We start from the raw sequence: 23,844 nt of genomic DNA on the forward strand, positions 1-23,844 counted from the left end.
GTTTTAAAGGCCTTCCTCATGCAGATTCTGATGCTGTTAATTTTAGGCTGGGGTCAGAGCATCTCTATTTTTATTTTCATTGTGATAAAATTTTGTGTATTGAAATGCAAAGATACTAAGCATACTGTTTGATGAGTTTTGTTATGAACCCATGTAACCCATTTTCCATTGAAGATACAGAAATTTTCATCACCTTGTGCCCCTTCCAGTCAGTTCCCAGCCCCCATAGGCAGCCACTGTTCTGATTTCCCTTATGATAGATCAGTTGTGTCTACTTTTTGACTTCATATGAGTGGAAGCACATGCATTCTTTTATGTCTGGCTTTATTCACCATAATGTTTTTGATATTTCTACATATTATACCTAAATAGTATTCCACATTGTAGGAATATACCATAATTTATCATTTCTCCTGTTGGGGGACATTAGGGTTGTTTCCAGTTTGGAGTCATATGTACAAGTCTTTGAGAGCATATGTTTTCATTTCTCTAGTAGAATAGCTGTGTCAACCTGGAAAGGCTAATTATATAAATCTGTAGTTTTTTGAGGGCCAGATTAATGTGAGTATACTTGTGCCTATAGAATTGAAGTATATGAACTTTTTCTGATGCCTTCCTTCTGTTTCTTGAAGTCTTGGTATCACTAGGGGTTGGGGGAATATGTATTTACTAACAGTGAAATTAGCAAGGTTATTCAATACAAATCAATTTATACATAAAAATTTAATTTTTATATAGAAATTAAGTGCTAACCTACTAAACAGTTCTGAAAGAAATTGAAAAGACCTAAGTAAATGGAAGGATGTACTATTATAAATATAGTAAGTTATAAGTACATTGACCCTTAAACAACACAGGTTTGAACTGTGCAGGACCATTTACAGATTTTTTTCAATACAGTACTGTAATTGCAATCACTCCTCTTTATAATTCTCTTAATATTTTCTTTTCTCTAACTTATTGTTTCAATATGGAATATAATACATATAACATAGAAAGTATATGTTAACTAACCATTTATTTTATCAGTAAGGCTTCTTTCTAGTCAGTAATATGTTATTAATAGTTAAGTTTTTGGGGAATCAAAAGTTTTGCATGGGTTTTTTGACTGCACAGAGATTTGGTGCCTCTAACCCTCAGAGTTGTTCAAGGCCCAACTGTAATTTATTATAAATATGGTAAAAATTATATTAATTTACTGAAAGACCTGATGTGTTATATATGAGCTCTTTGTCTCAGAAAATTACATACAAAATGAATATAGTGCCAGCCAAAATGCCCACAGTGTTGTGTGTATGTGTGGAAATGGACAAGCTGAGTCTAAAATGTGTGTGGAAATGCAAAGGCCCAGAAGAGCTGAGGCAGTTTTAAAGAGCAAAAAGGTAGGGGATTTGGAACACAGATACACATACTATTAAAGCTACAGTGTTGAGATAGTGGTGTTCAAGAACAGACACAATAATGGAATAGAAGAGAGAGCCTCAAAATAGACTCACATGTTTATGGTCACTCAATTTATGACATTCAGTAGGGAAGGGATGTCCATTTCCATAAGTAGTGCTGGGTTAATTAGATACATCCATTTGGGAAAACAATGAACCTTACATCATAAACAAAAATTAGAGTTGGATTATGTCTATAATGTCTAAATGTGAAAGGTAAAACAGTGAAACTTTCTAGAAAAGATGAGAATATCTTCATGACTTTGGGCAAAGGTATTTTAAGAGCAAAAAATGTGAACAGACACTGCCCAGAAGAGGGTATCCTAATAGCTCATAAAGATAGGAAAAGTTGTGAAAACTCATTAGTCATCAAGGAAATGCAGATTAAAGCCATAGTAGGATGCCATTAGATTCACCAAAATTTAAAACACCGGCTGTTATCAAGTTCTGGCAAGGTTGTGAAGCAGCTGGAACTTGCACTGCAGATGGAACTATAAATTGATACAATCACTTTGGAGAGCAGTTTGGCATTTTCCGATAAACATACATCTGCCCTATGTTCCAGCAAATATACTTCCAGGAAATGCACACATAGGTTCATTCACCAAAAGACATACACAAGAATGTCCATTGCATTATTTTTAATAGCTAAAAAGATGCTGGTGCAAAGGTTTATGTACAGTACGGTGAAATTCAGATAGATAAAAGGTGGTTATCTTTGCAGGCAGGAACTGCCAAAAGCACAGGGAGCCTGCTTGAGGACTAGAAATCCTTCCATCTTTGTCACTGTTGTGGTTTTATTTAAGTAATCTCTCTACCCAGCATGGGGCTCAACTCACAACCTTGAGAAAGAGTCCCATGCTCTTCTGACTGAGCCAGCCAGGCACCCCAAAATACTCTATATCTTGATTGGAGTGGTGTACATGAGTGTATATATGAGCAATGGAACCATACACTTAATATTTATACATTTTATGCAAGTTATGCATCAGTGAAAAGGGTGAGGGATAGAGGAGTAGATCTCATTTATAGACCCTTGTTATATAAGAAAGTACTGAAGGATGTTAAGTATGGAAATGACACTAAAAAGATTCAGGAAAATTTTCTGGTGCTGATGTGCAGGGTGAGTTATAAGGGAAGCTGATGCAGAAGCAGAGAGTGTGTGGTCTTGGCTTTTTGATCAAAGAAAACTGGAAGTACATGCACCTGAGACATTGCTATCTTCCATCAGTAGATCTGGGGAGATTAAAGCCTAATGGGTGTGGCTTGGCTGTTTCCAGGCACAGCAGATCTGATTTTTGCTTTCTGCCTTACATCTCAGAATAGTAAGATAATGCTGAAACTTGATAAACTTAGCTGGAGAGATGATATCCAAAAGGATACTAGAACTTAGAACAGGCCACTATTGTATTTTAATGTGGCAGTTTGTGTGCGCGCGCGCGCGCGCACACACACACACACACACGTGAGTGTGTGTGAGTGAGGGGGCCCTCACCAAGCAGTGTGGCTGGCCCTTTAAGAAATATATACAAATCCACTGTATTGCCTGGCCTTGTCCTGAGCCTAGAGGCGCTCCCCCTGAGTGCCAGGGTAACAGTTCTTCCCTTGTCTGCTGGTCCTGTGATGATGGGCGCCATCTCAGTCCCCCACCCCTGCTGCAGCTGGGGTGGCATGCTGTCACTGAGTTTCAGTGGAAGAGCTTTTGTTTCTGCCTTCGCGTGTCCTTCCGTCATTGAAGGCTGACAGCTCTCTTCTTGTTGCTCTTCCCTTGTAGTAAAGACTGAACCAGAGATGCCTGGGCCAGGCTGCCCCTCTCAGGAGGCTCAGACAGCAGTGAAAACAGAAGAAAGTTCTGAGCTGGGAAACTATGTCATTAAGTAATTATTTCGATCCTTTCTAAGGGGGTTATGCTTTTGCTGTTTTACATGGTACTTTTTAAAAACCCATACCTGTGATGGCTGAGTAGAGTGTGTGTATGGAAACAAGCCCCTTGGTTGGTGGAAACCCTCCACTAGTGTTCATTGAGCAGGTGTTAGCGCTTGATGCACAGCCCAGGGGTCTTCATGTAACACCTGAATATCACCAGTGGGCAGCATGACTTGGCACTTCCGATGCCTCACATGGTACAGATCTCCCTCCAGTGGAGCTTAAAAACATGTACTTTCTTTGCTGAATCTCTGGGCATCAAATTTCTCGTGGTATAATTCTCAGATATGTCTACAGTTTACATATGAGTATCCACACACCTGCCTAATCACAATTGCCTTTTCATGGGCCATACATACTCACTACTTCTATAAATACTTCATGAGGTTTTCTAACTTCCAAGTTGGGAACCCACCTCTGACCCACTCCATGTATTTTGAAGTATGTCAGATTATTGGGGATAATGGAAACTCAGCCGCTTTGACACGATAGGTAACAACATGAACTGTAATAAACCTAAGAATAGGAATTTGCATATAGAAGTGTTCTGTTCTAGTGGTAATCAACTGCAAAAAGATATGTGACTATTTAATTTTAAACTATAGATAAAATGATATTTGCATAATTTGCCATTCCTGGAGTCTCATCTGGGTTATGTTTAGAAGGCAGTGGAAAAAAAGACATGCCCAATATAATTGGTTAAATTTTAATTCCCTTGGAAAGAGGGACTATATACATGACTATATACATGAATTTGTGTGTGTGTGTGTGTGTGTGGCTAGAAACTGCTGTAATTATTACCTTAATATTCTTTTCATTTATCCTTCTCAGGATAGACCATTTAGAGACTATCCAGCAACTCTTAACAGCGGTGGTAAAGAAGATCCCCTTAATCACTGCAAAAAGTAAGACAATTACACTGAATATATGGATGCATTTTTTTAAAAAACTTTTTATTCATTTGAGAGGGAGAGGCAGACTCCCACTGAGCACGGAGCCCAATGCAGGGCTTGATCTCAGGACCCAGAAATCAAGACCTGAGCTAAAGGCAGACACTTAACCATCTGAGTCACCCAGGCACCCCTATATGGATGCATTTTTAAAGCTGTGAACTACTTGGGATATTGAGTCAACTTTAAGCCTTTGTGTTATAAATTAATACTAATGTGGTAGTTTTGGAGGTTTTAGTTAGAACTATAGCTCATTTGCAAGATTTTCATATTCACAATATCTTGGTCAACGAGTTGGTCTTTTACTGTTTTCACTGCATTTGATCTGTGGAAGGAATTTTTTACATTTATTGGTGTATGTAAATTGTAAATCTATTGCATATATAATTAAAACTGCTTTAGTCTTTAATGTAAATTAATAAGGAAAGAAATTAGAATTTGCCTACAATGTGCCAGACTCTGCAGGCTGAGTATTTTTACAGTCTTTTGTGGGATAGGTGGTATCATCTCCCATTTTACAGATGAGAAAAATGAGAATAAGCAAGGTTAAGTAACTTGCTCAAGATCACTAGCTATGATGAGGAAGGTTACTAACCTAGGTCTGTTTGAGTCCAAAACCATTAATGTTCTATCGCTCACTATCTCTCACTTGAAAGTTGAATGCAGGATTATCAAGACTTCCAGCAGTGACGTCAGCTCTGTCATTATCCACTGTCAGCAAGACTGAAACACTTGCTTCTCAGCCTCAGTTGTTTTGACAGAACCAAACTGCCTTTAGGGTGCAAGTAGCTTGTTGATACTTAGGTGTATGCTTTTGAGCGATGACTACAAACATTTACCGGGAAGGGATGACGCACATTATCATATTACATTCATGGGAGTATGAGAACGATAAGCCAAGTATAGACTACCCTGTTTTTTTCTGACAACAGAGAAATGATCTCTTTTTTCCTTGGTTGAAGTAGGGTCATTCTGAGGTAGTTCAAAGTAAACTTTCGGGGATGTTTTCCTAGCCCAGCAGAAAGAAATTTTAAAATCTCTGTATTGTTTAGATACAAATACAGAATATTAGAGCTGGAAGGCGAATCAGAAAACCATCTTCCCAACAGTCTAGTTTTATAGATCAGAGAACTGAAGCCCAAAAAGGTGCTTTAGGTCACGCGGCACCGCTTAGCAAGCTAACGGCAAGGCCAGGCCTAGGTCTCAGAGCTGCTATCTCTAGCGGGTGCCATTTGCACTACTTTTTTAATAGGTAGGTGGTCTACTGCCATGAAACTTGCTCTGCCAAATAAGCTGATTTCCCAGAGGGGGTGTTATTTTGAATACACACTTCCCTTTTAAGGAGAAGCCCTCTATGTTAAACCTCAAATGAGCTTGTCCGGTAAGGAACATATGTCCAATAAACAGGTCTAAAGAAACTTTCAGACATACTTCGAGCAAATAAGATTTGATTTCAGGGACACCTGGGTGGCTCAGTGGTTGAGCACCTGTCTTTGGCTCAGGGTGTGATACCGGGGTCCTGGGATCATGTCCCACATCAGGCTCCCTGCATGGAGCCTGCTTCTCCCTCTGCCTGTGTCTCTGCCTCTCTCTCTCTGTCTCATGAATAAATAAATAAAATCTTATTTTTAAAAAAGGTTTGATTTCAGTCATAACAACTTTGTTCAGAGTTTGCTGGGTATGTTCATTCTAGGTGAAGATGCCAGCTGTTTTTCTGCAAAGTCTGTGGAGCAGTATTATGGCTGGAACATTGGGAAAAGGAGAGCTGCCGAGGTAATCTCGTTTGTTCACGAGGCTGCCACTGAGCCTGAAAGACAGTAACCAGAACACCAGAACACACATGCATTCTGGCTACTTCCATAAACCTCATCTTACAGAGTAGTGATAAAATTTACAGCATATTTTATTAAATATTTAATAGTGGAATTTATTCCTCCATTTAAAATCTCATTCTTCAGGGATCCCTGGGTGGCGCAGCAGTTTGGCGCCTGCCTTTGGCCCAGGGCGCGATCCTGGAGACCCAGGATCGAATCCCATGTCGGGCTCCCGGTGCATGGAGCCTGCTTCTCCCTCTGCCTGTGTCTCTGCCTCTCTCTCTCTCTCTCTCTCTCTCTCTCTGTGATTATCATAAATAAAAAAAAAAATATATATAAAAAAAAATGTTTAAAAAAAAAAAATCTCATTCTTCAGACACAGGTAGCTAGCCTTTGAAAAGTCTACTATTACGTCCTGCACTGGTAAAAAATTTCTAAACATCTTTCATGATTTTCATTCAGTATATTAAAACGAAACGAAGTAGTTGTTGAGTACTCACAGTGTGGCAGCTACTGTGTCAGATGGTGTGGTTTTAGGAGAAAGTGGCAGGTCTGAAGGCATGCTGAGGAAGTTGTGAGAAGGTCATTGTGATGGGTTTGCTGGGGAAAGGGATACTGGAGACCACAGGTTGAGACCAGCTGGAAAACCTTCTAGGTCAGACCTAGGAGTGTCAGTGTTACTTCATAAATACCAGGTAGAAGTTCCTTTACTTCTTTTTTACAGCTTTTTAAAAACACAGTGAGGTTTTTAATAAAATTCTGACAAGTTAGCATGGTAATTTACAGTTGGGTGATTTATTTGAACACACTGCTAAGTTGAAATTGATGATTTCAAAAAATTTTGTTTTAAGTGGCAAAGAGCAATGACAATGCGAAAAGTCTTACAAGAAATCCTGGAGAAGAATCCAAGATTCCACCACCTGACTCCTCTTAAAACCAAGCACATCGCTCACTGGTGTCGCTGCCACGGCTACACCCCACCCGACCCCGAGACTCTGAGGAGCGACAGCGACTCTATTGAGGATGTGTTGACGCAAATCGACAGTGAGCCAGGTACCCCCTCGGTGGGCGCCCTGAGCACTGTCAGCAGCCTGGGAGGGGTTTGTGTGGCGCACGCTCCCGTCTCTTCAGCTTCCACGGTCCTGGGACCACGTATGCCCCACAGGACTGGGAGACCAGGAGCCTTTGCTCACCTGTAGATGCATGTCTACACTCCCCACCCCCACGGCCCGAGTACAGCCCTGCACAACTCTTTGTGCCTGGGTGTCTGCAGCATTGTGTTCCAACCTGTGGCATATAACAGGCGCACACTGTTTTTCAGTGGTCCCCCTCCTTGACATCATTTCTTCTTTCAAGGCTTTCCTAGTCCCCTCCTTTCCTCTAGGCAGAACTGACTTCTCCTTCCTTTGCGACCTTATAACCCCTCATCGACACGTCTACCCAATCTCCTTGAAGATGGAGGCGCGGTCTCATCTGTTACTTTATCCCCAGACCTAGCTAGGCAGTATGCAACCCAGCGTTGGAGACACAAATGAAAACTAATAATGTTGCCAATAAGATGAATTGCTTGATGGTAAAGAAACACAGTTGGGCTATATGGGGTAGGAGCAGGGCATGAAGGAGAATATTTTGCATTTCACCTTAAAAAATAAGAAGGGTCATTTCCTCCTCCCAACCCTACGTTTGTAGAAAAGCAGAAGCTCCACCTCTCAGTGTGAGGGAGCCTGTAGCTCAGGGAGTGTGTGGCAGTGGGGGGTCCTTAACGATAAGCACAAGTCCCATTTTCTCCATGAAGCTTTCTTGAGAGCCCTCGTGCAGGATGACCACTCTTTTCTCTGAAATCCAGCAGCACCCAATATTAGAACTTTGACAGTTTGTCAGAAATAAATACCTAAGTTCTTTGGAGGACAGAGGCCATGTCGGTTACCTCCGTGCCTCCTTGGTAGCCCGTGTGAAGCACAGTACCTCACACACCCTAGCTTTCCGTTACTCTGACTGACTGGTTTGTAAGTGCCCAGTCAGTGACACAGAAGCCGGGAGCTTCTGTCACCAGCCTGCCTGCGTACCCTGGAGCCCATCTTGCACCTCGGGTGGACTTCGCTTCCTTGTCCGTAAACTGAAAAGGATGCACTGCATGATTCCCAGGTCCCCTGCTGGTTCCGAAGGTCTAGTCTTCTGCTAGACTTTGTACAAATCAGCTTATTGAAGACCAGATGCACAGTTTGTTAACGGTGTTGATGTTACCAGTACTTACCTCTGTATGACAGCTTCAGGCATGGCCGAGTTTTTGGTGGCAAAGTCAGAATTACATACTGTCTGTTTTGTCTTAGATTGCAGTTACATCACATATATATTAACATAAGATGCCTGTCTCCTGGATTACTAGTTCTCACAGTTACAGAGCCATAGAATTCTAGAGCTGGTAAGACAGTTAGCTCCTTTGATACTTGTCCCTTCTCCTCTGGGTCTCAGACTGTTGGTCTTACAGAGATAGGCAGGCCTTTCCTTTGGCCAGCAAGCTGTCATAAGACCGATCGCCTCTCATTTAGAGTGCCCGTCGTCGTTCTCCTCTGCCGACAACCTCTGCCGGAAACTGGAGGACCTGCAGCAGTTTCAGAAAAGAGAGCCAGAGAATGAAGAGGAGGTGGACATCCTCAACCTGCCAGAGCCGTTAAAGATCAACATCAAAAAGGAACAGGAAGAGAAACAGGAAGAAATGAAGTTCTACCTGCCACCAACCCTGGGGTCTGAATTCATTGGTGACATCACACAGAAGGTAGGGGGATGGCCTCTGGTGTTTCTTGGTCACAAGCCAGGTTTGAGATGCTGATGCGTGGAGCATCAGCTTTAGAGACCAACCTCAGTCCTTCCTGTTGAAGTAACGGTGTGAGTTTCTTCTGCCTCATGAGCTTGGGGTGTGCTCCCCGGGCATCCCCTTAGAACTGTTAATGTGAGAAGGTGCCTTGGTGGCCATGGAACTGAAGCAGGCAGCTAGAGAGAGACCGTTTCCACTTTTCATCTTTGTTCTCGTTGGCCTCCGTGGAAGCGGCTCTCCTTTCCCATGAGGCGCATGTCCTGATATTGCCAAGTCACACCTGAGAGGGCGAGGCTCCCGACGTTATTAGAGCTCCCGGGTGCCCTGCCTGTGCTGGAGCTTGGACAGCTGCGGAAGGTGGTGTTCTTTCATTTACAGGAGAAAATGCAGAATGGGGCGAGTCACAGTTTCCAAGTGTATCTTCACCACCTTTTACAAACAGGGCCTGAAGTTGGATTCCATGCTTTCCGGCATGTTGATCCCACTATCAGAATTCCTGCAAATGCTGACCATGTTCTTCATGAAGGAGATTTGGGGGTGAAAGCGGGATTGTAATAGCATATTTAACAGCCACTCAGAAACAAAGAAAGGATGATGTATTCTTCCAGTTGTTATATTTTTTTGTTACTTCCCCTGAGTTTTGTCCAGAATGCTTACAGAGTTATTCTTTCAATTGGACATCTCTTTGGGTATCCGAGAAGTGTGCTTGTTTGGAGAGTGGTGGTTTTTAGTGTAGAAATAGGAACAAATGGCTTTCTTCTTTTCCAGATTGGGATCACCCTGCAGCCTGTGGCACTTTACAAGAACGTGTATGCATCGGTGGTGGAGGACATGATTTTAAAGGTGGGTGCCTGTTGGCAGCAGAGGGCCACGCTGTGTCTCCAGGGGCTGAAGCACTGAGGTGCCAGCTGGGCAGGATGGTCTGGGTTCCAGGCAATTTTGGGTAAGGGACAAGGGCAATGAAATGGAACAGAGATAATAAGTATTAAGTTTTTTCGTCTTATTCAGGCTTACTGTGTTTTTCCTTCTGATTTTTGAATGAACTAAATCATAGGTCATCTGAATGTTAAAGCATCCACAAGAGTTTCTGTGCTGTTGGCACTCTAACAATACTTTCTAGTGCCTTTTAAAGCAGACTGAGATGAGAGTGCTCTCATTGCTTTAGGGATGACATAAGCAAGGCCTTGGGTTTTCTCCACTTGTCGTAACAACAGAGAAACAGCCAGAGCTGTCCCACCCCTGGGCGAGAGGCTCATAGACTAGCTTCCTTAGCCTGTCTGATCCTAGCTCCGCAAGCTCCTTTCCTGGTGGGACTTCTCCCATAGCACAGAGAACTCACAAATAGCTCTCAACCTGTTTTCCTTAAAAATGCCATCTGAATAATGAATGTTACCCCCGTTCATAATTTCTCAGAATTATGGCCACCATTTTTCTGACCTGATATTTTTTGTCTATAATTTGGACCTTTATTTTTTCCTTAAGGACTTATGATCTTTAGATACAGTTGTTTCCAAAGTTTTGTGTAGGGGATGGGGTCAGATGTGTCTCTTCTAATAGCAGGCCCATGGCCATCTTCGAGAGTAACCCCATCTTCTCTCGTAGGCCACGGAGCAGCTGGTGAATGACATCCTGAGGCAGGCTTTGGCAGTTGGATACCAGACAGCATCTCACAACAGGTACTAATACCTCCCTAGTCAGGGGTAGTAGGCTGACAGGTTAGATGCCCATGAAGGGGTCTTCCAGTTGGAGATGGAGGGGTCAGTGCTTGGGACATGGGGTCGGCTTGGTCATTTTGAGACTCATGGTTGTAAAAGCTCAGCTCTGCCCAGAGGTCTGTATGTTCCTAGTCACCCCTCCAGACACAGCGTTCATTAGGACTGTTATGCTACAGGGTTGAACAAATACCAGCTCTTTGCAATTAAAGATAATATTGTCCATGATGTATCAGATGTTGGGGTCAAACATTGCATATATTACTTGATTTGTTTTTCATTGGAGAACTCTAAACCACTTTGTAGAAGTCAGGAAACCAGGCTCTGAAAGTTCTGTTGCCTGGCTTTCCCAGCCTTTGTGTGATAGAACCTAGACACCCACTCAGACCTCATTAGCTCTAAAGCCCACCGGCTCACCTCTGCTTTGCTGCCTCCCTAATTATCACTGGTCAGGACTCTGAGTTTTGTCTTTTTCCTAGGCCCCAAGGAATGGCACACAGGTTATTTCTTTGTTCCACATCCTGGCATTCTTTTCAGAGGAAACAAGTACTTTATCCACTTTATCCCAGTATGCTTAAAGCCTGTCATAAGTTTGCAAAATTGTATCAAAAGTGTCTGAGGACATAAAAAGGCTTAAATCAGAGGACTACTAGGTCAGACTTCACGGGATTAGAATATATCAACAGGGGGATCCCTGGGTGGCTCAGCGGTTTAGCACCTGCCTTCGGCCCAGGGCGTGATCCTGGAGTCCCGGGATAGAGTCCCGCGTCAGGCTCCCTGCATGGAGCCTGCTTCTCCCTCTGCCTGTGTCTCTGCCTCTCTCTTTCTGTGCCTCTCATGATTGAATAAATAAATAGAATCCTTTTAAACTAAATACACACACACACACACACATCAACAGAAGACAGCTTTAAGAAAGAAGGAAAAGGAAACAGGAATTCTAAGAATGCTCTTGTCCTGCGTGAAATGCAAGAGTGGGCTGAGCGCCTTCTGTGGCCCCTGCTCACCGCTGTCCTGGCTGCAGAGATAGAGAGTAGCTGGGGTGCTCTTGATAAGAACACTTAACCTCACTGGCCAGACGGAATCGTGGTCCTGCAGTTCTGTAGCCCTTGAACTCAGTCCGGTGAGACTGAATTACGAAAACATTGTGCTGTTTTGCTGTCCAGTTTACTTCCTTTCTCTTTTCTCAATCCTGAGAGTCTTTTTCTTTGTTGTTCAACTGAGTTCTTTTTTTTTTTTTTTTTTTTTTTATTTCAACTGAGTTCTTGAAATCCATCTCATGCCTGTGACTGGGAAGTCAGATCTAAGCCCTAAGAGGCCAGGCCAGTTGTCATCAAAACAAAATAAATTAATGAGGAAGGAGAGCAAGCGAGAGAATGTACCTGGCCACCCCCATGCCAGGTGGCCGAAAGTGTGCCTCAGTCTTGTCCCCATCTAGTAGGCCTGCTTCCAGTAGGCCTGCAGGGGGGGATGGTCCTTTTGATAAATGGATTGATTAAATTATTAAATGCTTGAGAAAACTGCACCTAATATGCTTTGTTTTTGTACAGGATTCCCAAAGAAATTACAGTGAGTAATATTCACCAGGCCATTTGCAACATTCCTTTTCTGGACTTTCTCACAAATAAACACATGGGGATATTGAATGAAGATCAGTGAATGGAATGAAGATGCTCCAAGAAAAGCAGGATTTGAAAATGTATCTGAAGCTTTGAACTGTGACGACTCTTCTCTTTGGGGAAGGAGGTTATTTTCTGTATGCCTCAGAATATTATGGCTACCAAACCATTGCCTCCACCTAATTCACTGTAACACCAGGGTGTTCAGTCTCAAATCAGATCCCTTCAGGACAGAAGTTTGTTTCCTGATTCTAGAGTGAAGCTGTGAGTGGATGTGTGCTCTGTTTGCTCGCATCTGCTCACTCTCTGCAAAGGCTCCAGGAGAGTCTCAGAGCTGGGCCCAGCTATGTGTAGTGAGCAGGTCCTTCTCTGGGTGTCAAGGGGCACCTTGGGCTTGAGTCTCCCTCCAGGAGGCAGAAAATAAGTCTGGCACACTAGCAGTCCACCCATTCTGGGGTTACAGGCAGCTCCAGCAGTTACCCTGCTAACACCTGGAGACAGGCTGGGCTTCCACACTTGGGGTGGCCATGGCATGGGGGACCCAGTTAGCTATAGGAAGCGGTGACGCCTTGCCAAAAATAAGCCTGGGAGCCAGCACACTGCACAGAATTTTTTTTTTTTTTTTTTTTTTCACGGAGCACAGAAATGTTACTACAGCCATGGTCAGAGTATTGTCAAGGGGTAGGCGCATCCCAGCATAGGTCCAGGTTAAGGTTTGACTATAACCAAGAAGCTCTTAAAATGTTAGTAAGAGAACACCCGCAAGTCCCAGGCACCTGGCAGGCTTGTACCAGCTTTGCGTGTGTGCCAGGCAGAGAGCCGGTTCCATGGCATTTGCTGCCGACCCCTTGTTGAATGGCCAGTGGGGAGCAGCGCCTGGGACAGGCCTGCTGGGGTGGTAAGTCCTGTCCGTGGATTTAGTGTCCTGTTCTTTTCCACTCAGCTTTTCCAAAGAAAAGCGTTTCAAGGAAACACTGTGAGTGCCTTAAAGATAGAGAGATGACTGCTGAAGCCACGAGACAGGAAGGTCAGTGCTCAGAAGCAGTGAGAAGAGATTGTGCCCAGACGCAGAGCCCTCTCAGTGGAGTAGGGAACCGAAGGTAGGTTAGCAGTGCCCTGTGCGATGCCCAGTTCCATTACAGACACTCTGTCCTAATCATCCTAACACAGTCTCTGTCAAAGGAAAGCAAAGAATTTATTCTGTTAGGAATCTTCTCGAAGGAAATTTGAAGCCTGTGAATCACACGTACCGAGTCAGCATAATTCAAGTTTTCCTGAGTTCTGTAGACATTTGGGCCAGGAGCAGAAGAGGGCAGGGAGGTGACTGAGAAATCTGCCCTTTTTTATTCAGCATCTGAGGATTGCAAATGCACAAGGAAATCTGTTCGGTAAGGCACTGGGCATGCCCAGGCTTAGTTAAAAAAAAAAAAAAAGTACATAAAGGCTCAGATACTCTACACATTAACTACTGCAAACGAGGTTAGTGGGCAAGTGCATAGATTTATTCAGCGTGGACTGTGACAGATCTACAGGACGGAGGATTTGATCCAAATGAGAACAGAGTGATTTATTACAGGTAGGAAAGCCTAAAGTAATTGTCTTTTTGCAAAAGAAATATTAAATCATTTAACAGTTCCCATATGTGTTAATGTTTCAGATGTATTTGTATCATAATGTGTAACAAAAATCTACAATAAATCTTTTAGTATTTGTGATGGGTTTTTCTGAGTTAGATGCATTACACTTCAGTAGGTTCTTCCTACGGGAGGCCCGGAGGCACCGGGGTGGGGCAGAGGGATGGGTACTTGCGTGTTTACGCTAAGTCTGCCGCTGTTTTCCATAAAGGGTTTGCGGCTATGCAGGATAAAGGATCACTGTTACATAAGAGTCTGAAAAGAAATTTGGAAGATGCACATTAAACCTGGAAATAGCGGTTTCTGACAGCTTGGGGCAGAGAAGCACCTTGGAGCCTCCTCAGAGCCCTGGCAAGGAGGGGACCACTCCTGTCATCTGACAGCAGCATCCTGGTCTATGCTGAGGTCTGGGAAGAGGGGACTCCTGTGACACAGTTTTGCTGGGACCACCTGCTATCAGAATGACTAAAAAAATGAGAGATGCAGAAACATTTCAGAAATGACCACTTTTTACATCTGTCCTTAACAAGAACTCTAGGGGCTTTGAAAGCTTTGGTTCTTTGGAGGCAAGAAGTTCCGCAGGGAAGAGGCATCGTGATAGCGTCCAGGTCCGTAGCTTTCTTGGGACCAGACTCCCATGTCAGCCTTTAAGGAACTAAGGTGTCTGGAGGACAGAGAATAGGGGCGTTACTGAGGCTTCTTTCCCTAATGACTGATGTCACCTCAGCTGGAGACTCCTTCTTAGGACCGAAGCCTGTGTGAACGGGGCGGGCAGAGCTGACCCCACTAATGGGGTGTCTGCAGGGTCAAGGTTCTTTCAAAGGGTGCTTTTTGGAGTTGGACCTGAAATCCTGGTGGTGGTACGGGTGTGAGAGTTCCCATTTGCAGTGGGTTTTTCTGACTTTTGAAGCACCATGGAACACAGAGGCAGGACCCTGGTCTAAATGACTGCGGGTGAGGACTTTCGGGGCTCCCCTCTCTGTGAGCCTCACAGTGCATCCTCAAGGTGGGTCGAGGCGGCCACTAGCAGTGCTGACACAGGTTATAAAATCATTGATACTGAACACTTGCTTTTGGCTGAAATTAGCTAACAGATTGAACTTTTTATTTTTAAAAACATTACTCTGTAGGATTAATACAAAAATGCTTATCATATAGAAACATTAGCAAATACAGTAAGGTGTAAAAAATTTAAAGTTACCCATAGTTCCCCTTCCCAAAGAGAACTACTTTAGTATTCCAATGCATTTTCCCATCTTTGTTTATTTTATATACGTGTGTGATGTGGGTTCATACCGCACTTGAGACTGTTGCCTCAGTTGCTTTGGAAGGGTCACTCCAGTAACATGATGGGCCTTACTAGTGGGAGGAAGTCCCTTCTTCAGAACCCCAGTCTCCTAATAATGAAGCCTGGCAAAGAAGATTATCAAGTTGGGGGTTTTGTGGAAAGCTGTCTGTTCCAGTGCATTCCAGAAAGGTTCTTAGGCATGCAGTATGCCTTGAGAGGCAGGCCCGGTGAGGCACAGGGTGCTCCTGCTGCTATGGTGCCAACGCGGCCGGGAAGGGCAGACCTGTGGTGTCCAGCTGAGGTACAGCCTTTCTGGTCTGCAAGCTCGGGGGAGGGAAGGGTGACAGGGGCAGGGTCTAGGGAGAAGGACTGTGTCTGTGGCATCAGGGGGACCCAAGCTGCAAAGGAGAACAGAGCCGGCTCCATGGGGAAGGAGGAAGGGGGGGCCTGGGCAGGAAAGGACAATTGCCATGTCTGTGCTCTGTTGTCCATTCACTGTACTGAGCAGCACCCTGCCCGTAAACATTAACCGGCTCGGCGAGGGAGGAGGTGGTCTCCTTACTCTGCACATAAGGAAATGGAAGCTGAAACTGCTCACAGGTAGTGAGGAGAGAAGTCAGGATTTGAGCCCAGGATTAGCTTCAAGGATGGACTTTTCAACCTAGGCTCCGGGAGATGCAGAGGGGCAGTGCAGTGCAAGGGGAGGATGGTACGTCCTGTGAATACCGCGCACGCCACCGGTGTGGATGGCGGTCCAAATGGAGAGACCCTGGGATCTGTAAGCCTCCAAGGGACAACCAGGACTAGCCATGACCCGCCAAAGTCCTTATTACCAAGAGGGGATAAAGACGTGCGAGAAGGTGCTCTGGGTTCACAATTAAAGAAATAAGCTAACAAGAAATCGTAACCGTGCATTTTTGCGTTTTAGTAAAATCTGAGATTGTATGGTTAATCTGTTCATTCCCCACAGAATGCACAGCGGCAGGCAGTCTCTTTTCTCTTAGAAACCACTAGCATGCAAACCAATGAAGTCGGAAATAATAGAACCCTTTGTGTAAGCATATGGTTTGGGTTCTGCCTTTAAAATGATTCAGAGCGTTTCCTCTGCTGCGCGGAGGGGCAGGCTGTGCCAGCCCGAGGCAGCCCTTTGAGGGGCCAGCCCAGCTCCTGGTCTCGGGCTGTGAGCCGGGAGGGCGGGCGCTGCTGGCTTAAGTAAATGCCCACCAGCCAGCGCGTGAGGGCGGAGAAGGATGAACATCCAGAGGGAAATCCTTGCGTTTCCTTGCGGAAGACTTCTTAGCTTGAGCCTCTGATCTCGGAGAGGGGCCGAACTCCGAGTGTTTGACCACCTGCTGTGCAAACGGGGCCAGGCTTGTTCCAGGGCCACATAGGCTGGGACTTACCGGGAAAGGAGGCAGCTTTCCAAAGCCGACAGCCGCCTCCTCACAGTGAGCTCCCCGACTGTAAGGGAGAGAGCAGGGTGGGAGTCATCTAGGTGTAGATAACATTTTAAAGTCTTTCAGGGAATGAGGCTAATGCCACTTCGTCCCAAGGAAGCTCCCAATTCTTTGCCAGTGTGTATGGTGTTCCCTTTTAGTTGTCAACTGTAAGGGAAAAAACTGGAATTAGTAATAAAATGTGGGGCTCAGAAACCTACAAGGTAAATGCCATTCATTCACTACTTGAAGCACTCCTCACAGGAAGCCTTTTGTTAAAACATAACGGTTGTCTGGGCCCTAAATTATGTCGTTAAAACGGAAATCCTATGATTGATACTCTTCCTTTTGGAAATGGCATCCTACTCAGCAGCATCATGGGTCACATGCAGGTGATAACCCAAGAGTTCTTCAACCTGAATGCGTGGGGCCATTTGTAGGAACACCCAGGGACAGGCCCTTGGGTTGCCATAGGTTACAAAGTTCTTGTGCAGCCTGGGAAAACAACAAAGTGGACATTAACTGGTTCTTTCAAGCACCTGTTATGTCCCTATTCCTCAGCTCGCACAGACCAATTCAGTTTACCACAGAATTGGTCCTTGGGTTCTTCAGATTTAAAAACTGAAGGGTGGCCAAAAGAGGCAATTAAAAAAAGATCCGAAGCCTTCTGTACACTTCTCGAGGAACAAGAGGCTGGTGGGGGCCCAGAGCTGAGCAGGGTGATGCTGTGTCCATCTGCGCCCCTGCTCTGCACCAGGCCCACAGCCCAGCTGGCAGCCGGGGAGTAGCGGTGCCCACGGTAAACAAGATGGGCCCTCCCCCTCGGACGGAGAGGGCCAGTCCCAGGATCTCACCCCAGTCCCCCAGTGGCTGAGCACTGCTCCATCTTGGCGGCAGTGGGTTCGGTCTCCACTGTGGCCCTCTCCATGGTGGGAGTCACACATTGAGGATCCGGGGAGCTGACGTCTGAAAGATGGCTGAGGGGTTAGGGGTAAACTTCTTCCTCCCCTCAGGAGCCTGGAAAATGAAATGCGGCACCATATCAGTGTGCCTTTCCCACGACTTACCCTCCCCACCACCTCCCACCGCAGCTCCTGGAGGAAAACTCCTGCCTCCTGACCTCTTTGTCCTCTAAGAGTTGAGACCACCTGCCTGGGGGATCTGTGGGGGGGAACATGCAGGGGGCAGGGTCACTGTATTAGGATAAATATGGCACCTGGACCTTCCATTCTGCTTCCTGAAGCCTCCTTTGGGTGGAATCAGGCAGCTGAAGAGTCCCCACCTCCCATCTTTCCTCCTTTATGCCAAGGATGTGGAAGGCTCATTGCTAGTGCTCAGTGGCCAAGGGTAAGATGGGGATTTAGGACGGAAAGGGACATCCTGCTTGCCAGAGGCGCCAGCGCTGGGGAGATGGCCACCCCGCCAGCAGTAGGGGACCATCTGGAAAAAGACTGTTCTCACACTGTCTGCAGCCTGGAGCCCAGCCCCGTGCCTGCAGCACCAGTTTCAGGCTGACCTGGAAGCTGTCCCGGGGGCTGCTGTCCCATCCAGAGCTGTGGGTTGTTATGACTGTGGTGGGTCTCGCCTTTGTGGATCTCGACGGCTTCACTCCGGTCCAGGCCTGGAATTCCTGTCTGGAATAGAGAACACAGTCACCACCCTGCTCAGAGTTCGTCATCCCTCCCGACTCTACAGGGCCACCACCATTGCCCCGTGCTTCCAAGACGTCCTGGCCAGTCTTCACTGCTCACATCCTGCTCTGGATCCAGAGCAAGCACCTGGTACGTGCTGCGCAACGGAAACCAAGTCCCAGCCCTTCTTTAGTGCTCCCACTTTTGTCTCTGGGCCACTTTAAGGGGTCCTAGTCACCCAGAACCAGTGAAGGTTGGTCACCTCCAGGCCAGGTCACTTACATCCACAGAAGGTGCTGGCCAGGACAGTGCCCAGCACAGCAAAGTTCTTCTCTACCTGGTTACAACTGAGAAGGAAAAATAAGGTTCAGTATTGTTTACTTTTTAATAATTTTTTATTAACTCCTACAAAACAGAACAGATTGTAGTGACTGTCTCAACTACAAGCTGGTCTGGCTTTAAACGGCTCCGTGCACACACGTTCCAGCCTGGACGCAGGAGGGAAGGTGGTTGGCTCCCTGGGCAGAAGTGACAAGGCTGGCACAAACTAGCTTCATGTTCTTGAAGTATTTTTTTTTTTTAAGATTCATGTATTTATTTTTAGAGAGAGGGGAGGCAGAGGGGGAGAGAATCTCAAGCAGACTCCAGGCTGAACTCTCTGCTGAGTGGGAGTTCCACCTCACGACCCTGAGATCATGATCTGAGCTGAAATCGAGAATTGGACATTTAACCGACTATGCCACCCAGGTGCCCCCTCGGAGTACATTTTTTGACAAAGACTTATTTCCTCAATTCTTCTGCATAAAAGACCTATTTCTTTTAATTCTTTCAACGCCCCTGCTAGACAGCTCAGGAAGGCAGAGACCTGCTGTGTCCAGGAGCACCTGCCAAGGCAATGTTCTGTAGAAAAGTGTCCAGCTGGCCAAGGGAGCACCCACATGTGGGCTGGATCCATTCTTGTCTCATCCCACCCACAGCACTGGCTGGGTTTCAGGCCCAGAAGTCAACAAAGCTGCCTTTTCTCCTTGGCAGCAGCACAGCTGGGCACCACTGGGCAGGCCTCGTGTGTAGGGAGCAGCTGTGTCTGTCCGTGGTCAGCACTCAGGGGTGCCAGGAGGCGAGCTGGGCCAGGGCCCTACGGATCACTTATGCTTCTGAAGCTGCAAGTTTCCAAAGACCAGCTGCCCGAGCCATCTGCCATTCTGTTTCTCCTGGGGAAGCAGGTCCTCCCCTGGGCGTGCCCTTCTGTCCCCAAACTGAGGTGAGCCCTGGACCTGGCAGCCCAAGCCTGCCGCCCCAGGGCGGCTGCAGGGGTCACAGCACAAAGCGACCAGAGCCAGGAGCTAGAACAATGCCCATAGCTGCTCCTGGAGACCAGTGAGAGGAGACTGCAGTGGGGATGGAGACGAGGCCTCAGACCTAGAATCAGCAGGACCACCCATGACTGCCCAGAAGAGGAGGACAGATTTATGGCTCTGGCAAAGAGGATAATAAAAACACAGGGCAAGCCAATACACCGGGTGCCTCCCCGGCTCTCCTGTCCACCTTGTCTGGGCCTCAGCTGGGCCCTCAGGGCTGCAGTCCCACGGAGGGCCGGGGGCCACCTGTGGCAAGGCCGAGCACCCTCCATCTTCATGGCTTCAAACCCCTTCATTTCTCTGAGCCTCAGCTTCTTCATGAAAAGGGCTACTGATGCATATGCAGGAGGTTATGATGAACCTTGGGGGCCGGGCACAATGGTTTGCCCTGTAACCCACCCAGGAAGGAAAGAGGATGACGACTGGGGAAGGAGGTCTAGAACCTGTGTCAAAGGTGCTAAACAGCACCTAGAGAATACCAGAGGGGAGGCTCTGGGCGCTGCCCAGGAGAGACCCAGGCTGGCGGCAAGAGCAGGATCTGCACCCATCTGGCCAAGCAAGTGAGGCAGGTCAGTTTTCACATGAGGAGTGGAGCTAGCGAGTGGCCACGAGGACTCCGGTATCTCGGCTCCCTGGATCTACTCATTTTGTTTTGTGAATTTCTTCAAACAGTTCGCTCAGATAACATGGATCTTACAAGAAGGAGCCGGAATGGAGTTTTCCTGCATCAAGTGCTAGAGCCGCGAAGTGAGGCATCCTGGAGGTCGGCTGGCATGGATTGGGAGAGCCAAGTTCAGTAGTGGTCCTGGGTTTGGGCCAGAGTTAGGGGTATGGGGACCCAGGGAGTCAAGCTCTGGCTATTTGTTTTACAGATGAGGAAAGGGTCACAGAGGCCCACGTTTAGACCCCAGGACACAAGAGCACCAGTGAATCCCAACTCCTGGCAGTACACTTCCCCCACTGCAGGACACAGCTCAAGAAACGAAGGGATTCGGGGCAGCAACATCTTAGGAGGTGAGGTCTTGGGGAGATAATCTGCAAAGTCCTGAGCCTGGTTTCTGATACTTGCTAAGCAGAGAATAACAACTTGTACCTTCAGCATCACTGGAGATGGGAGACCCAGTGAGACGTTCAAACCCATCATGTGCTCAACGCAAGTGAGGGGCTCCTTCTAAATGGGCCCCGCCTTTGCTTGAACATTACCAGTGAGGAGGAGCTTAGCACCCTGGAGGCCGCTCACCTCGTCATCAGTCCATTGGAATTACTAGAAAGCTCTTCCTTCCTGAGCTGAGGCCATGGGTCCTCCTCCTGGCTTGAAACACTGGTCATGTGAAGGTGCTGCACCACCAGGCCCTTGGGCCCTACAGGCTTCTCTGAAGGGGATTCAGGCCCCTGCAGCTGGCTCCCCGCCAGCGCACAGCAGTCAGAACCGCCCACAGCCCGGCTGGGGCCTGAACTGGGCTCAGTGTGGGCCCTACCCCCTGACCTTGCCTGTGCCTTTTAGCAGCTCAGCTGAGCACGCATCAGCGAACTCGAGACCCAGCCTGCAGCACCCATTCTCCACCAAGGTTCCTGGAAAACTGTGTGCCTGTGAAGGAACCTCTGGGGAGATGGAATGTTCTATGTGTCTTGATGATTATGGGAATCTTACCTTAACAGTGCTTCTAAAAATAATAAATCTGAGGGAGAAAGTTCATACCTTTTTGCCCCTTTAATTCCACAGGTAGGAATTTATAAAGTAATTGATAAGAGCAAAGACAGCTATAAGGATGCTTATCACAGAAATTATTTTCTCTAAAAAATGGTTTAAAGGTAACACCTGTAAACGCTTAAAAAAACCAGTTAAGAGGCTGAAAGTCACTCAGTGCCCTTCCACCCTGGCATCCCCTCCTCCTCCCCACTCTTCCTCCCCCCAAGGGTTCCTATTTGAGCAGATACGGGTACATCAGTACTCCTTTTAAAAACATAAATAGTGGACACACTGTTCTGCATTTTGTTTTCTTTTTTGAGGCCGGTACCCACTCAAGATCTTCCAGATCTTCCACTATCCGTACATCCCAGGCCTCCTAGAATTAACCAGCTGCACTGGGGGGGAGGTGGGGTTGTTTCCATCTCCTACAGAACAAGGTTGCAACATAGCTTCTATTCCTCTGCTCTCGCCCCACATTGAATACTTAGAAGGAAACTCCTGGAAATGGAGTAGTGGATTGAAAGAAGCGTTTTTAATGGTTCCAAATTAGAAACACCCTAAATGTTCAATGACAGATTAATAATTGAACATACATATCCATTTATGGACGAACGTATATCCATCCCTAGGATGAAACACTGCACATCTACTAAGATTCATGTTGCAAAAAAATATCCAGTAACATGCAGACAACTGAAATTGATGGGAAAATGTGTATGGGATCTAAACGTACAAGAATTACAAGTGGGTATGAACTCAAATATGGATTAGAAAGAACTACCAGTTTGGGTGAGTTAAAGGAATTAACTTGTTGTAATTTCCATTTTTTTCTATGGTGAGTTGATACTACTTTCGTACTAAGAAAGAAGCGAGCCCGGGGCAGAGCTGAGGTGGGGGCAGGGAGGACCCACAGATCCGCCCACTCAGGGCGATCCCCAGGGGGCCACCTACTGGGAGCCCTGCTTGGTCCGCAAACGCCTCCACCGAGGGCACCGGGGGCACCGGGGGCACCGAGGGCACCGGGGGCACCAGGGCAAGGGCAGGAGGTCCGGCAGCTGGCCGGCGCGCCCTCCGCGCGGCTAGGCCCACCTGGGGAAGTCCCGCGCAGGCCGCGGCTCGGCGGAGGCAGGGCTTTCCGACGCGGCTGCCGGGGAGGCAGTGGGCTCCGGGTCGGCAGAGGTGCCCGCTCATTCACTCGGAGGACCAACGGGGGCGACCTCCGGGGCCGCCCGCAGCAGTGCGACGGGCGAGGGGTGGGGGCTCCGGGTGCACGGCCTCAGTTTCCCCCTACCACGGGGTACGCCCTCCCCGCGCGCCCCCGCCCGAAGCCTCCTACCTGTACGACGTGGTCACCGCCGCGGCCGCGTCTGCGTCGCCGATGGGGAGCACGTACACACCCCGGCCCGGGGCCGCGGACGGCCTGCCCCTGCGGCCGCCCGCCCCCGCCCCCGCCGCCGCCGCCGCCGCCGCCGCCGCCCCGCGCCCCTGCGGAGCATCCCGGGGCCCCGCGGGCGCCGTCCACACCCCGAAGTCCCGCTGGTACTGAGTGAGCGGCACGTCCCGGCCGGGCTCCCGGGCGCCCGCAGGGGACGGGCCCCTGCGCGAGGCGGCGCCGCCCGGGGCCGGCTCCTCGCTCTCGAGGTCCGAGTGGCCGTGGAGGGTCAGCGGCACCGCCACGTCGGAGCGGTCCAGCTGGTTCCAGCGCCGCGCCAGGCAGCAGAGGCGGCTGATGCAGGGCCACGCCATGCCCGCCCCGGCCCGCCGCTCGGCTCCCCGCGCTCCGGGCCGCGCCGCCCCCGCCCGGCGTCCCCGCCCCCGCGGCCCTCCCCGCGCCGCCGCAGCGCCGCCCCCTGGCCTGGGGGAGGCCTCCGGGGCGGGGGCGGGGGCGGGGGCGGGGGCGGAGACAGCCCGGCTCGGCCCGGCTGCAGGGGCGCGGGGCTGGGGGGGCGGGAGGCGCCCGAAGGCGCCTGGAGGCATTTGCCAGCGTCCCCCTCGAGGGTTTCATAATTTAACCCGAAGTTCCCTTTGATGCTGGCTTCTAACTCGGACCTGGTTTGGCGGAGAGCGAGAGCCCGGGGGCCAGCGCGGGCGCAGTACCCGCCCCCCCCCCCCAGACGCTTGGGCCTCGCAGGGCGCCCGGGGCTGCCGCATTGGCGCTGCGCTGCCCGCGGGCCCCGCAGGCGGGAGCGCGGGGCTGACCGCCCGGGCCCTGCTGCCTGGGAACACGTGTCCGAATCAGCCAGTGAGTCACACTACTTGCCTTCGCGATGCTAAATTTGTAACAACCGATCCAGTTTTCATGGAGAACTGGCATTAGCCCTCGATTGACCTTTCCCTGGGTTCTAAAATCCCTAATTTTAATGCATGGCAACAGAGGAGTTACATTATAAAGCTGCCGATAAATCTTTGGCCGCTGTGTTATAAAAATTCCCTTTCCCCCCTGTACCTTTTTTATTTTTTTTTTTTTGCAGTTTGGGTAATCCGCCACTAAAGGTCAGTTTGTTTAATGCATGACAGGGTTCCCTGGCC

General features: G+C 48.0%; 2 protein-coding genes across 3 annotated transcripts in view; one reads left to right on the top strand and one right to left on the bottom strand.

The window, feature by feature from the left end:
* YEATS2 (YEATS domain containing 2) overlaps positions 1-13,997 on the top strand; it is a 113,382-nt gene extending 99,385 nt beyond the window's left edge. For both annotated transcript variants that reach the window (XM_055308279.1, XM_055308280.1), the window contains exons 24-31: positions 3,217-3,319; positions 4,200-4,273; positions 6,012-6,091; positions 6,984-7,185; positions 8,682-8,908; positions 9,716-9,790; positions 10,550-10,623; positions 12,210-13,997. In XM_055308279.1, coding sequence (XP_055164254.1) covers positions 3,217-3,319; positions 4,200-4,273; positions 6,012-6,091; positions 6,984-7,185; positions 8,682-8,908; positions 9,716-9,790; positions 10,550-10,623; positions 12,210-12,318 — 944 coding nt within the window. In that variant the 3' untranslated portion in view covers positions 12,319-13,997. The remainder of the gene's footprint in view (positions 1-3,216; positions 3,320-4,199; positions 4,274-6,011; positions 6,092-6,983; positions 7,186-8,681; positions 8,909-9,715; positions 9,791-10,549; positions 10,624-12,209) is intronic.
* Positions 13,998-14,139: 142 nt separating this feature from the next.
* On the bottom strand, positions 14,140-23,062 carry MAP6D1 (MAP6 domain containing 1). Its single transcript, XM_055308282.1, has 4 exons — positions 22,652-23,062; positions 18,153-18,270; positions 17,491-17,653; positions 14,140-16,804 (listed from the first exon to the last, which is right to left on the bottom strand). Exons 1-3 carry the CDS (start codon positions 23,059-23,061, stop codon positions 17,573-17,575), a joined length of 609 nt encoding a protein of 202 aa, XP_055164257.1. The 5' UTR covers position 23,062; the 3' UTR covers positions 14,140-16,804; positions 17,491-17,572.
* Positions 23,063-23,844: the final 782 nt, after the last annotated feature.

The sequence above is a fragment of the Nyctereutes procyonoides genome, unplaced genomic scaffold, assembly GCF_905146905.1.
Source record: "Nyctereutes procyonoides isolate TBG_1078 unplaced genomic scaffold, NYPRO_anot_genome, whole genome shotgun sequence".
Taxonomy (NCBI): Eukaryota; Metazoa; Chordata; class Mammalia; order Carnivora; family Canidae; genus Nyctereutes; species Nyctereutes procyonoides.

Coding starts and splice junctions, on each gene's coding strand:
- MAP6D1 (XM_055308282.1), bottom strand. CDS start 23,061: ATGGCGTGGCCCTGCATCAGCCGCCTCTGCTGCCTGGCGCGGCGCTGG. Junction 18,271..22,651: donor GCGGTGACCACGTCGTACAG/GTAGGAGGCTTC, acceptor TCTCTATTCCAG/ACAGGAATTCCAGGCCTGGA. Junction 17,654..18,152: donor GCCCCCGGGACAGCTTCCAG/GTCAGCCTGAAA, acceptor TTCATTTTCCAG/GCTCCTGAGGGGAGGAAGAA.